At 44.0% G+C, this 12,015-nt stretch overlaps 2 protein-coding genes across 3 annotated transcripts in view; one reads left to right on the top strand and one right to left on the bottom strand.

Moving 5' to 3' along the window:
- Positions 1-8,985, top strand: part of LOC146360205 (two pore channel protein 2-like) — a 51,435-nt gene extending 42,450 nt beyond the window's left edge. The window contains exons 18-20 of the mRNA XM_084822488.1: positions 1,301-1,414; positions 6,933-7,057; positions 8,351-8,985. Coding sequence (XP_084678614.1) covers positions 1,301-1,414; positions 6,933-7,057; positions 8,351-8,496 — 385 coding nt within the window. The 3' untranslated portion in view covers positions 8,497-8,985. The remainder of the gene's footprint in view (positions 1-1,300; positions 1,415-6,932; positions 7,058-8,350) is intronic.
- The window catches only part of BUB1 (BUB1 mitotic checkpoint serine/threonine kinase), a 63,028-nt gene continuing 59,997 nt past the window's right edge, over positions 8,985-12,015 (bottom strand). For both annotated transcript variants that reach the window (XM_084829105.1, XM_084829106.1), the window contains one exon: positions 8,985-11,393. In XM_084829105.1, coding sequence (XP_084685231.1) covers positions 11,198-11,393 — 196 coding nt within the window. In that variant the 3' untranslated portion in view covers positions 8,985-11,197. The remainder of the gene's footprint in view (positions 11,394-12,015) is intronic.

Raw genomic sequence — 12,015 nt, 5'->3', positions numbered from 1 at the left:
TGCTGTCAGGATGGTTATCCATGTCTGTGTGCTCTGATAACTTTAATTTTTATATGCCAAGAAAAGCTGAATCTGCATAAACCATGCAAATCGAACCACTCCCATAACGATTATTTTGCAAATCCTTATTTCACCATCTTGTGACGGGTCAAGGAGCTACATGGGGTTACAGTCCTATACCCACTTACCTGGGAGTAAGCTCCATTGAACACAGTGGGACTGACTTCTGAGTAGACCTGGACAGTGCTGCACAACTCCATTCTCAGCTGCTAGATAACTTGTTCATTCACTTTTCTGGCTCCTCGGATTTCATCAGGCTTTGCCTGTAAGACCCCAAGAAGCTTCCTTAATATGTATCAGGACAGACTATTTGTCTATCCGGCACAGTATTGTCTTCTCCAGTCTCCCCAACCTTGTGCTTTCCCAATGTTTTGGACTACAACTCCCAGCATTCCTAACTGGCTGGGGCTGATTTGGAGACCAAAACATCTGGAGGGTTCCAGGTTGGGGAAGGCTGGTCTACTGTAATGGGTCACAGCTTTCCAAGCTTTGGGGCAGAGAAGGGTCTCTCTCGTCACCTATAGCTGGTCCTTTTTAACTGCAGATGCTCGGGATTGAAGCTAGTGTCTTCTGCATGGAAAGCATCTTATCTTATTTATTTCATTTAAGAGATGTTTACCCCATTTTTCCCCTCTTAAAAAAAAAAAAGTGGAATTGCTCAAAGCGGCTTACAGAATTAAAAAAAAACCAGTTTAAAACATACTTTCAACAAGCTAAAAGAAACGGCAAAAGCAAAAACACAAAAAATCTAAAATCCATAATAAGATTAAGCACTAGAAGGGTCACAGCTGAGCAGTGGCTGCTCCCTTGCAAAGCTGTCCCTGGGAATTGTAATTGCTTGTTGGCGCTGTTGTCACTGCCAGACAGACATTACTGGATGAGATAGACAAATTGTTCGACGTGACGTAAAACCGCTTCCTATATACCTAGCCCTGACTGTTCTTATTTAAGCTGAGATCTCAGCTGTTCTTACTTGGGGAGAAGTCCCATCCATTTCTATTGTCAAATCTCTCTGGATTAGGGCATACTGTAAAATATATGGCCTCTTCTGGTCTAGATTAAGAATATTTTCCTAATGATGATTGATATGCGCAAAGGCAGCTATGAGTGCCAAGAAGGTGCGTGGATCACACACTTCCATGCCAATTGCTGTGTAAATAGAGCAGGTAAAAGGGGGAAGACGTGGAAGGGTGGTATATCTGCAGTGCAGTGTTCATGTCTCAACTCATTATTTTTTAAGCATCTTCATAGCGTTTATTCTGGAAGCTTTCTTTGTGGAGTATTCCCTTGAAAAGAGTGAAGTAGAAACTGCGATTGAGAAGAAAATCCAAGAACTTGGTGTAGGGATCCAAGAGTAAGTAATCCAATAGCCAAATAGATATCCCTTTTGGTCTCATGCTACAGATTGTTGAGGGAGAGTTGCTGATTGTATGTCTGGTGCGAAGCTGAGTAGTTACCATCTATGGGGTGGGAGAACAGAAGCTTCAGTATAACTTCTGTGGCCATTTGGCACTGTGTGTATGTGTGCGCGCATGCGCACACACACACACACACATAATTTGTGTGTGTATTTTTGGCTGTCTTGAAAGGATGGCTTTAAAAGGGGGTTGGACAAATTCATGGAGGAGAATGCTATCGTTGGCTACTAGTCCTGGTGGCTTCGTGCTACCTCCAGTACCAGAGGCAGTGAGCCTATGTACACCAGTTGCTGGGGAACATGGGTGGAAGCGTGTTGTTGAGTGGGAAGGTTCTATTGCACTCATGTCCTGCTTGTGGGTTCCCGGTCGATAACTGGTTGGCCACTGTGTGAACAGAATGCTGGACTAGATGGACCCTTGGTCTGATCCAGCAGGGCTCTTCTTATGTTCTTATGACAGGAAGTTATTACGTATGTACTTTTATTATTGCATTTCTAGTTGTGTGTTTTTAGAGAGTATTGTATTTAGTACTGTACTGTGGGGGCGGGGAGACACGTACTTGTGGGATGTTCAGCCTTGGGTGCCAGAATAACTTGACCAGTTTTGAGTGCTATGCACTTTGAGTTCGGATGGGGCGAGGCCTTCCTTAGGCAGCAAAATACCTTGGGCCGGCCCTTATCCGCTTATCACATCTCATTATCTCCATGTTCCCTCAGGAGCTGCAGTACTTAATAACGATTGCTTTTAACTACGGCAGTTGTTTGATTGTGCAACCACTTCATTAAGAACTACAAAACTGGCATAACAGCCATATTGCAATTACTGTCAAATGTGCCCTTTTTGAAAAATATGTATTCATGGTGCGCCTCTCTGAACATGCTGGAAAACGGTTAGTGTGAGTGGGGCCTCAGTCATAACCTGGAAATGGAAGACTTTTTGACAAGGGTTGTGTTCAGTTTGTGGGGCACTGAAAGGCTTTGTCAAAACACTATTCATCCCCATAGCTTTATCGGGCTTTCACATTCTTTCACTCTGACCTTCTGACAAATGTGATGCTTACTAGCGAAACGAAAGCAGTAACTGAATGGCTCCTCTGGATCCCAAACCTATTTCGAACAGGCCTAAAAATCACTTTTCAAGAAAAAAAAAAAAACGGCGTTCAGAGTAGGCATTGCAGTCTCTCTCTTGGATTCCTGCATTGAGCAGGGGGTTGGACTCGACCGTCTTGTAGGCCCCTTCCAACCCTACTGTTCTGTGATTCTATGATCTCTTCTGCCACCTACAGTTGCAAAATGGCTGACTTGCAATAACTTCCAGCTTTTTCTGTTCTCTGCTGGGAAGCTTGGGAGTAAACCAGGGTGCAGAGCTGTATTTGGGAGAGGAGCAAATTCCCCCCCCCACCCGTCAGATGGAGAAGGAAATGGCAACCCACTCCAGTATTCTTGCCAAGAAAACCCCATGGAACGTATCACAAGGCTAAAAGAGATGACGCTGGAAGATGAGCCCCTCAGGTCGGAAGGTGTCCAATATACTACTGGGGAAGAGCAGAGGGTATTTCCAAGTAGCGCCAGAAAGAGTGAAGCGGCTGGGCCAAAGCCGAAAGGACACTCAGCTGTGGATGTGTCTGGTGGTGAAAAGAAAATCCGATGCTGTAAAGAACAACATTGTTTAGGAACCTGGAATGTCAGATCAATGAATCAAGGTAAGCTGGAGGTGGTCAAACATGAGATGGCAAGATTGAACATCGACATTTTGGAAATCAGTGAACTCAAATGGACAGGCATGGGCGAATTTAATTCAGGTGACCATCGTATCTACTATTGTGGGCAAGAATCCCTTAGAAGAAATGGAGTAGGACTCATAGTCAACAAAAGGGTGGGAAAAGCAGTACTGGGGTACAATCTTAAAAATGATAGAATGATCTCAGTACGAATCCAAGGCAAACCATTCAACATCACAGTAATTCAAGTCTATGCCCCAACCACTGATGCCGAAGAAGCTGAGGTAGATAGGTTCTATGAAGACCTACAACACCTTCTAGAAGTAACACCAAAAAAAGATGTCCTCTTCATCATAGGGGATTGGAATGCTAAAGTAGGAAGTCAAGAAATCACTGGGATAACAGGCAGGCATGGCCTTGGTGTACAATGTAAAGCAGGACAAAAGCTAATAGAGTTTTGCCAAGAGAACACGCTGATCATAGCAAACACTCTTTTCCAACAGCACAAGAGATGACTCTACACATGGACATCACCAGATGGTCAGTATCGAAATCAGATTGATTATGTCCTTTGCAGCCAAAGATGGAGAAGCTCTATACAGTCAGTAAAAACAAGACCTGGAGCTGACTGTGGCTCAGATCATGAGCTTCTTGTTGCAAAATTTCGGCTTAAATTGAAGAACGTAGGGAAAACCACTCACCCATTCAGGTATGACCTAAATCATATCCCTGATGAATATACAGTGGAGGTGAGGAATAGATTTCAGGGATTAGACCTGATAGACAGAGTGCCCGAGGAACTATGGACGGAGGTCCGTAACATTGTTCAGGAGGCAGCAACGAAATCCATCCCAAAGAAAAAGAAATGCAAGAAAGCCAAGTGGCTATCTGATGAGGCTTTACAAGTAGCTGAGGAAAGAAGGGAAGCGAAAAGCAAGGGAGAAAGGGGAAGATATATCCAACTGAATGCAGAGTTCCAGAGAATAGCAAGGAGAGACAAGAAGGCCTTCTTAAATGAACAATGCAAAGAAATCGAGGAAAACAACAGAATGGGAAAGACTAGAGATCTCTTCAAGAAAATTGGAGATCTCAAGGGAACGTTTTGTGCAAAGACGGGCATGATAAAGGACAAAGAAGGCAGGGACCTAACAGATGCAGATGAGATTAAGAAGAGGTGGAAAGAATACACAGAAGAACTATACAGGAAAGATCTGAATGTCCCTGATAGCCATGATAGTGCGGTCACTGAACTTGAGCTGGACATCCTCAAGAGTGAAGTCAAGGGGGCCTTAGGAAGCATTAGTAACAACAAAGCTAGCGGAGATGTCAGTATTCCAGCTGAGCTATTTAAAATCCTAAAAGATGATGCTGTTAAAATGCTGCATTCAATATGCCAACAAATTTGGAACACTCAACAATGGCCGCAAGACTGGAAAAGGTCAGTTTACATTCCAATTCCAAAGAAGGGCAACGCCAAAGAGTGTTCAAACTACCGCACAATTGCGCTCATTTCGCATGCCAGCAAGGTGATGCTCAAAAGCCTACAAGCTAGGCTTCAGCAGTATGCGAACCAAGAACTACCGGAAGTACAAGCTGGGTTTCGAAGAGGCAGAGGAGCTAGAGATCAAATCGCCAACATTCGCTGCATCATGGAGAAAGCAAGAGAATTCCAGAAAAACGTCTATTTCTGCTTCATTGACTACGCTAAAGCCTTTGATTGTGTGGATCACAACAAACTCTGGCAAATTCTTAGAGCCTCTCAAGATCTCAAGAGCCTCTTCTTGAGGGTGAAAGAGGAAAGTGCAAAAGCTGGTTTGAAACTCAACATTAAAAAAACGAAGATCATGGCATCTGGCCCTATCACATCCTGGCATATAGAAGGGGAAGAAATGGAAGCAGTGACAGATTTTACTTTCTTGGGCTCCAAGATCACTGCAGACGGTGACTGTAGCCATGAAATTAAAAGACGCTTGCTCCTTGGGAGGAAAGCTATGGCCAACCTAGACAGCATAGTAAGAAGCAGAGACATCACCTTGCCGACAAAGGTCCGTCTAATCAAAGCTATGGTTTTTCCAGTAGTAATGTATGGCTGTGAGAGCTGGACTTTAAGGAAGGCTGAGCGCCGAAGAATTGATGCTTTCAAACTGTAGTGCTGGAGAAGACTTTTACGAGTCCCCTGGACTGCAAGGAGGTCAAATCAGTCCATCCTAAAGGAAATCAACCCTGAGTGCTCATTGGAAGGACAGATAATGAAGCTGAAGCTCCAATATTTTGGCCACCTAATGCGAAGAGAAAACTCTCTGGAAAAGACCCTGATGCTGGGAAAGACTGAAGGCAAAAGGAGAAGGGGACGGCAGAGGATGAGATGGCTAGATAGCATCACGGATGCAATGAATATGAACTTGAGCACGCTCCGGGAGAGAGCACAGGACAGGAAGGCCTGGCGTGCTATGGTCCATGGGGTCACGAAGAGTCGGACATGACTGAACGACTGAACAACAACAACCTGTCAGATGATGTCAGTCGGTGTGGCCACTCCCCACTGATGTCACTGCCCTGCCCCCTAGGCATTTCAACTTTCTTCATGCTGGGAGAGGCACAGAGAAAGGGGCTCCGGTGGTGCTGGGAGGGACAGACGTTGCTCCTGGCGTCGGCCGTGTCTCTGGCTGTGCGTGCTGTGGGCCGTTCCCCAAGCTGCCTTGGCCAGCACTGGGAAGAGCAGTTACTCTTCCTAGTACCAGCCGAGCCCTTGGCTTCGGGGCAGCAGAGGCTGGTGGCTCCGATGTCAGTGGGCCTGTGAATCTGCTCTGGGTTTCACTCAGAACTCTAAAGGAGCTATCCAAGGTGCTGGAACCTATTTTGGGGATAGGATTCAGCACCTTGGGTAACTCCTTTAGCGTTCTGACTGAAACCCAGAGCAGATTCACAGCCCTACTGAAGTCGTAGCCACCAGCTTCCACTGCTTCTGGGCCATAGCACTTGCGGGGAGCTGTTTTTGAGATACATGGTTCTACACACACACACACACACACACACACTCCCAAGTTAAAATAGCTTACTAGTGTGACATTGCAACCACCCAAGCAGCATTCATACCTACAGACAGTGGTCTAAACTTTAAGACTGCAAAATTCCAGATATGCTCTATCTGGAATGTTATGCTAGGTCGGGAAAACAAATGCCATATGCCTTTTAAAAGTTCAAATTTGCAATACAGCAATAGAAACAAGCCCTTTATTTGACCCATGTTAATAGCACAGGAAGCTGGGAGCCGATTCTACCCATCTGTAGCACGCAGCCATGGTGTTGCTTGCTTGCTTGCTTAAAAAAAAAAAAGTAAAGCAACATATGTCATTTACAGGTTACCAGGTACAGATGCTGTCCTGTAACAACACCTGTAGTGACCCTGAGATGCTGCGATATCTCTAAAGGGAAATATAAGAGAGGGCTCTGTACCAACTAGCAAAAGAAACTCCTCTCAGCCTTTTAGGACAAGGGCGCCCAACGTTTTTGGCCCCAAGGGCAGCATCATGTTCTGCTGGGGTGGCAGGGGCTGCGCACGCTCATGTATGCACTCATCCCAGCAGCAGCCAATTTTGGTCTTGTAGCAATAGCATCAAGGTGTTAATGCCCCCTCCCCTCCCCAGCCACCCAAGCTTTAGGGGGATGTATTGAGAAGGTTGACGCTATCTCACGTGTGTTAATGGCTTTGGGGGGGGGGGATTTCCCTGAAGGGATGAACTACTAGATGGCAAACTGCTAGACAACATGGAAACCAGTGAAAATGACGTTGGAGGAGAAGAGGGAGTAGCAGCAAAGAAGAAGCCTAAAGGACTGATGTTTAAAATTGCTTCCAAAAGTAAGTATCAAGAAACTTGTTTTATTGTAGAATGCTTGGCATGGAAAACATCTTCAAATGTGTGCTACTTTTAGGTTAGGGATAAGTCACTGCACTAACACCTTGGTAGAATAGTGGTGTTCTACTGACCCAAGGGAAGCGTGTGTGCATATGCATGCATGAAGGGGGAGAACATAAGTGGAATCTCTTTTGCTTGGTGTAGCTTCTGTGTTTGCATTAAAAACAACAAAACAAGTTATAGACCTGGTTCACACATAATGCTAACCCATGGTTTATTTAACCCGTGGATTCTTGGATTCTGGGTTGTGATGTGTGAACCCAGCCACACTAATAAATCATGGTTTCTTAACCACAAATAGCCCAGAAAGAAAACCCATGGTTTGTTGTTGGGTTGTTAACTCTGGGTTTAAACCATAGACGTCATTATGTGTGAACCCAGAACCATGGGTTGTTCCGCCAGGCTACAGAGGCAGCAGGAAAGAATGGCAAAAAAACCCCAACCAGCTGCTCTAGATGCTAGTACTGCAGTGCCGCAAAACCATTTGGGATAAAAGGAGGAAGCAGGTAAAGGAAGAGGGGGGAAAAAACAGGGATTGAACAAACCATGGCTTGTTTTCTCAATTGTCTGCAAGACAAACTCTGGGTAGGGAATATAATGGTTTTTAGGTTACCAGCTCTGCTGGGCCACCAGACAAGTAAAAGCGATACACTGCTTTCCCCGTAATACACTTTTATGTTTATACCCAAGGCTTCCTGAGTGAAACCCTGCCCTGAAAGCAACTAGGTTGGTGGGGCACAAGGGAAAAGTGGCCCCACAGCCATGAAATACACAATCTCTTGGGTGCATCCAGCCACTTATTTGCAGACCGTTAGGGGAGCCTTAAAAACGTATCTGTTCTTGGTGGATTTCTTCTAAATGGGTTCATTGGGCTGCTTAACTGGAAATTATTAGCTGTAGCTGTTAAAGGATTTTAATGTTTTTGTATTAGTTGTTAGTTCTTCTCATTTGTACTTTGAATTTTTTTTTGACGCTGATGTTTTATGCACTATTGGAAGCCCTCTCAAGAGGGTTTTACCCTTTAAGGCAGTCTGTAAGTTTCTTAAATAAAAGGCTGCTTCAGCTAACAACCTGTAATGTAACATGTACCCTTTCTGTAGTCAACAGAACAAATGCACATCCCCCATACTGTGTTGTCTGTTAAGTCAGGTATCCCTTGTGGGAGAACTTCAGTATTTGCACACATCTATAATAAGAAAATAACTGTTTTGTTTTGGTTCTGGCCCTGGCTCCAGGATACAGGACTGTGGATGCTTTACTTCAGCGCATGTTTGAAGCAGAGATACCTGCAGAAGAAGAAGGTCCGTCACTGGATGAGATCTTAAACCTTTCCCCAGACGATGCTTACCCGAAGAACCCTGCCTTTGACAGTGCTACATAATATGGAGAATAAATGGAAATAACTGGAAACTTTTTGTCTTTTTGAGACCTCTCTGTGCCTCACCGGCTACTGCCTTCACAGCTGCCCCCAGGGCCATTTACTACTTGGAACTATAAGGTTCATGGTACTCTGCTTTCCCAATTCTTCCCTCCAATGAATTAAGCAATCCACAGTGATTTTTTTAAAAATATATGTATATAAAGCATGAAAAGTGCAGTATTTTTACAAAGGGAAAAGCACATTGGATGTGCCTAAAGTACTCAATTTTCACCATAGGAACTTAGAATGCTACATAAATGCACAGCATTAAGACTTGTACAAAATGTCTAATATTTAACTCTGTAATGCAGTTGCCTACTACAGTAAAGTTTTTCTTGGATGCATTATCAACCAAGATGCAAGGGAAACAATAATAAAGTTGTAAAGACCAGGCAGTTGTTCTTCGCCTTTCCCGTCTTTTTTTTTTTAGTCAACTAAAAAGGAACAAATTGATTTGTTTTTTGGCCTGGCTTAAAAATGCTGGATCTTTGGGCAAGCTGGTACTGAACTGGTAAGAGTGCTTATAAGGCCGAAATATCTGGGGCATATTTTTGTGTGAATTCATCTTCCCAAGATGGCAGCTAGAAATAAAGATGTCAGAGTACTTAGTTGACGAGCAGGGACAGCCCCAGCCACCCAGCATGCATCTGGCAATATGTGATGAAAAGTCCTGTATCCTACAATCCCCGCTGCCTCCATAAGCCAGAGAACTAAATGTTGGCAGGCGGGCAGGAACAGACATTACCCATTTGTAAGCCACCTTGAGGATCTATATTTTAAATTGCCATTGAAAACTATGGCAGTTCACAAGATGTGGTGATGGATGCCAACCAAGCAGGACTTAAAAGGGTACCAGATTAACTTATGGACTATCAATAGCTACTGGTCATGATGGCTACATGTAACCCCCACAATTGGGGGCAGCATTCCTCTGAATACAAGTTGCGCAGCAGCAAGAGAGGGCAATTATCCTCCAGTCCTGCTTGTGATCTTCCCATAGGCAGCTGGTTGACTACTGAGGAAAATAAATAGGCCTTTGATCCAATTCAGTTGGCCTCCTTAAATTCCCTAGATTCTTCTCTCTGGCAAGTTCTGAGCATTTTATTGCTTGCAGGGCAAACCATGTTTCTGGAGAATGGGAAGGGAGTTTTTAACCTCATTGCATGCATTCACATCCCCACCCACAAATGTTTACGCCAAGGTGTTACAGGTTTGGGCAAATCAATTCCCTGTCTCCATCCCCTGCCACCAGTTTCTTTTTCCCCATCAGCAGACACCATTCTCTATGCCCTAAGGCAGGGGTGGGGAGAAGGTAGATCTTCAGATGTTTTGGAGTTCAACTCCCAGAAGCCCCTACCAGCATGGCTAAGGTAGGAATGCTGGGAGCTATAGTCCAAAACATCTGGAGGGCACCAGGGTGGGAAGGCTGGTACAGAAAATTCTTATTTTTAGGTGACCCTGTTTTGCTTCCAAACTGATTAGGTAGTCAACAACTTCAGTTTGCTATTAGAGGGAATGATTAGCCTCGCTTTGCCAAATGACCCAGTTCCAGGTTTTCTGCTCTTGACAGTGATGAACTAAAATTAAGGGTTTGTTGAGACTGTACTGTAGGGCATCTTCCAACTTAGCAGAGGCTTCTGTCTTTATACATTTCTGGCAGAGGTGTACTTTCTACCTAAGATCAGCTAAATAACAGCTTTAAGAAGACGTCTCAGTCCATTAATTCCTATTACTAGAGGACTGAATAAATGACTCCGCAGATGTTCGTCATCGTCATGATGATACTCCTCAGATGTTGTGTCACTGCCGTTATCAAACTAGTTTTGCATTAAGTTAAATCTGTCTATTAAATGTTGATGCCTTATACGAGCCTTCCTCCAACCAGCTGCCCTCCAGATGTGCTGGACTACAACTCTCAGCATCCCAAGCCAATATGCTGGCCCGGGTGTGAGAAACACATCTGGAGGGCATTGGGTTGGGGGAAAACTGCCTTAAACTGACTCAGACCACCAGTCTACCCAGCCCACTATTATCCTACCTTAGAGATGCCAAGAAAAGACCGATTCTGAGAAATTATCCATGCTTAGCACACATTGTTCCTATAGTCCAACCCATAGGGGAAAAAAATACTGAAATTGTTTCCATCACACAAGCAGATAGTAAATGGTATAGAGACTGAAAACACACTCATTCCAAAACAAAATGGAGATTACATTCTGGTTCTGTATTTAGTTCTACAACAGATTGACCCCTTCCATCGGTTTTATCTTCATTTTTATTATTTTTATTTATTTTATACATTTTTCTCCCAGCCTTTAATGCACCCTTTTTGCTCCACTTCTTCTATTCACTTGAGGCCTGCTTTCAATTCTATTCTGACTTTCAAACCCGTGACAGGTTCTCTTCCCACTGTGCCATGCCCCAGGAAAGTGTTCATCTCTGACATTGCCACTTTGCAATATAACATTGGCAGGTGTTATCACCCCAAAGAAAGTTGTTTATTCGTAAAACCAAAAATGAACATTGCATCATTTAAGCAAAAGAACGTTGCCACTCCAGCCTATACAAGTTGTCAAGCAGGATCTTAACTGCAAAGTGGAGAACGTTCTATATCAAGAAATGTTTCCATCAATGATTTCCCCTTTCCCAAAACCTTCAAAATCTACTTTCGTGAACGTTTGTTTTCCACAAGCAACACTGCCAACCTATTACGGAGTGCTGTTACTTTATTGGCGTAAGTACTCAGAAATAAGTCTCTCAGTCTTGCCCGCAAGGTTCCCAAAGAGGGCAGCTTGTTGCAGTCTTGTACATTCAGCAAGGTGAAAAAAAAGTCGGTCCAAACATCAGCATTAGGAATCCTGGTGGAATAAACGCAGGGGTAAAAGCTCTGCCTGGTAAGGAAACAGCACCTGCTACAACCCTGTTGCATCCTAATAAACATGGTCCAGTGTTTTAATGCAAGAGACCAACGTTGGTCCTTTCAACCAAGAAAAAACTACACCCTATTAGTCACTGGATTAAAGCTCACCCACTTAACATGCAGCACATTGCTTACTGTAGTCTTATTTAAACTTTATAGTCCACCTTTCTTCCCAAGGCGGCTAACTGCTAAAGCTACAATCAGACAAGTAAAATAAGGTAATTAAAAAAACAGAAAAGCAGCAGAAAAAAAAAATCAGTAAAAAAAATTTCAGGGCAACAACAATAAAGTCTCAAAAACCTGACAGAAGGCCTGAAGCATGGGGGCTAGGTACATCTCTGGGAGGAGAGAATTCCATAACCTGGCTGCCACTACAGAAAAGGCCCTGTCCCAGGCCAATGAAAGCTGGATTCGAGAGCACCCCTTTAGACTATATATCCAATTCTTCAGAGGGAGCGCAACCCAGTCCAAAACAGGCTTTATATTTAATCCTGAATCGGATTTCCTACTGATCAAGAGCACCACAGTCTTGCCTGCATTAAATCTTAACCAGATGGACC

Source organism: Heloderma suspectum, chromosome 1 (genome assembly GCF_057233095.1).
Source record: "Heloderma suspectum isolate Gila_16-S chromosome 1, 16-S_ref, whole genome shotgun sequence".
Taxonomy (NCBI): Eukaryota; Metazoa; Chordata; class Lepidosauria; order Squamata; family Helodermatidae; genus Heloderma; species Heloderma suspectum.
The sequence above is the reverse complement of the archived record's forward strand: the minus strand, read 5'-3'. Positions and strand labels throughout refer to the sequence as shown.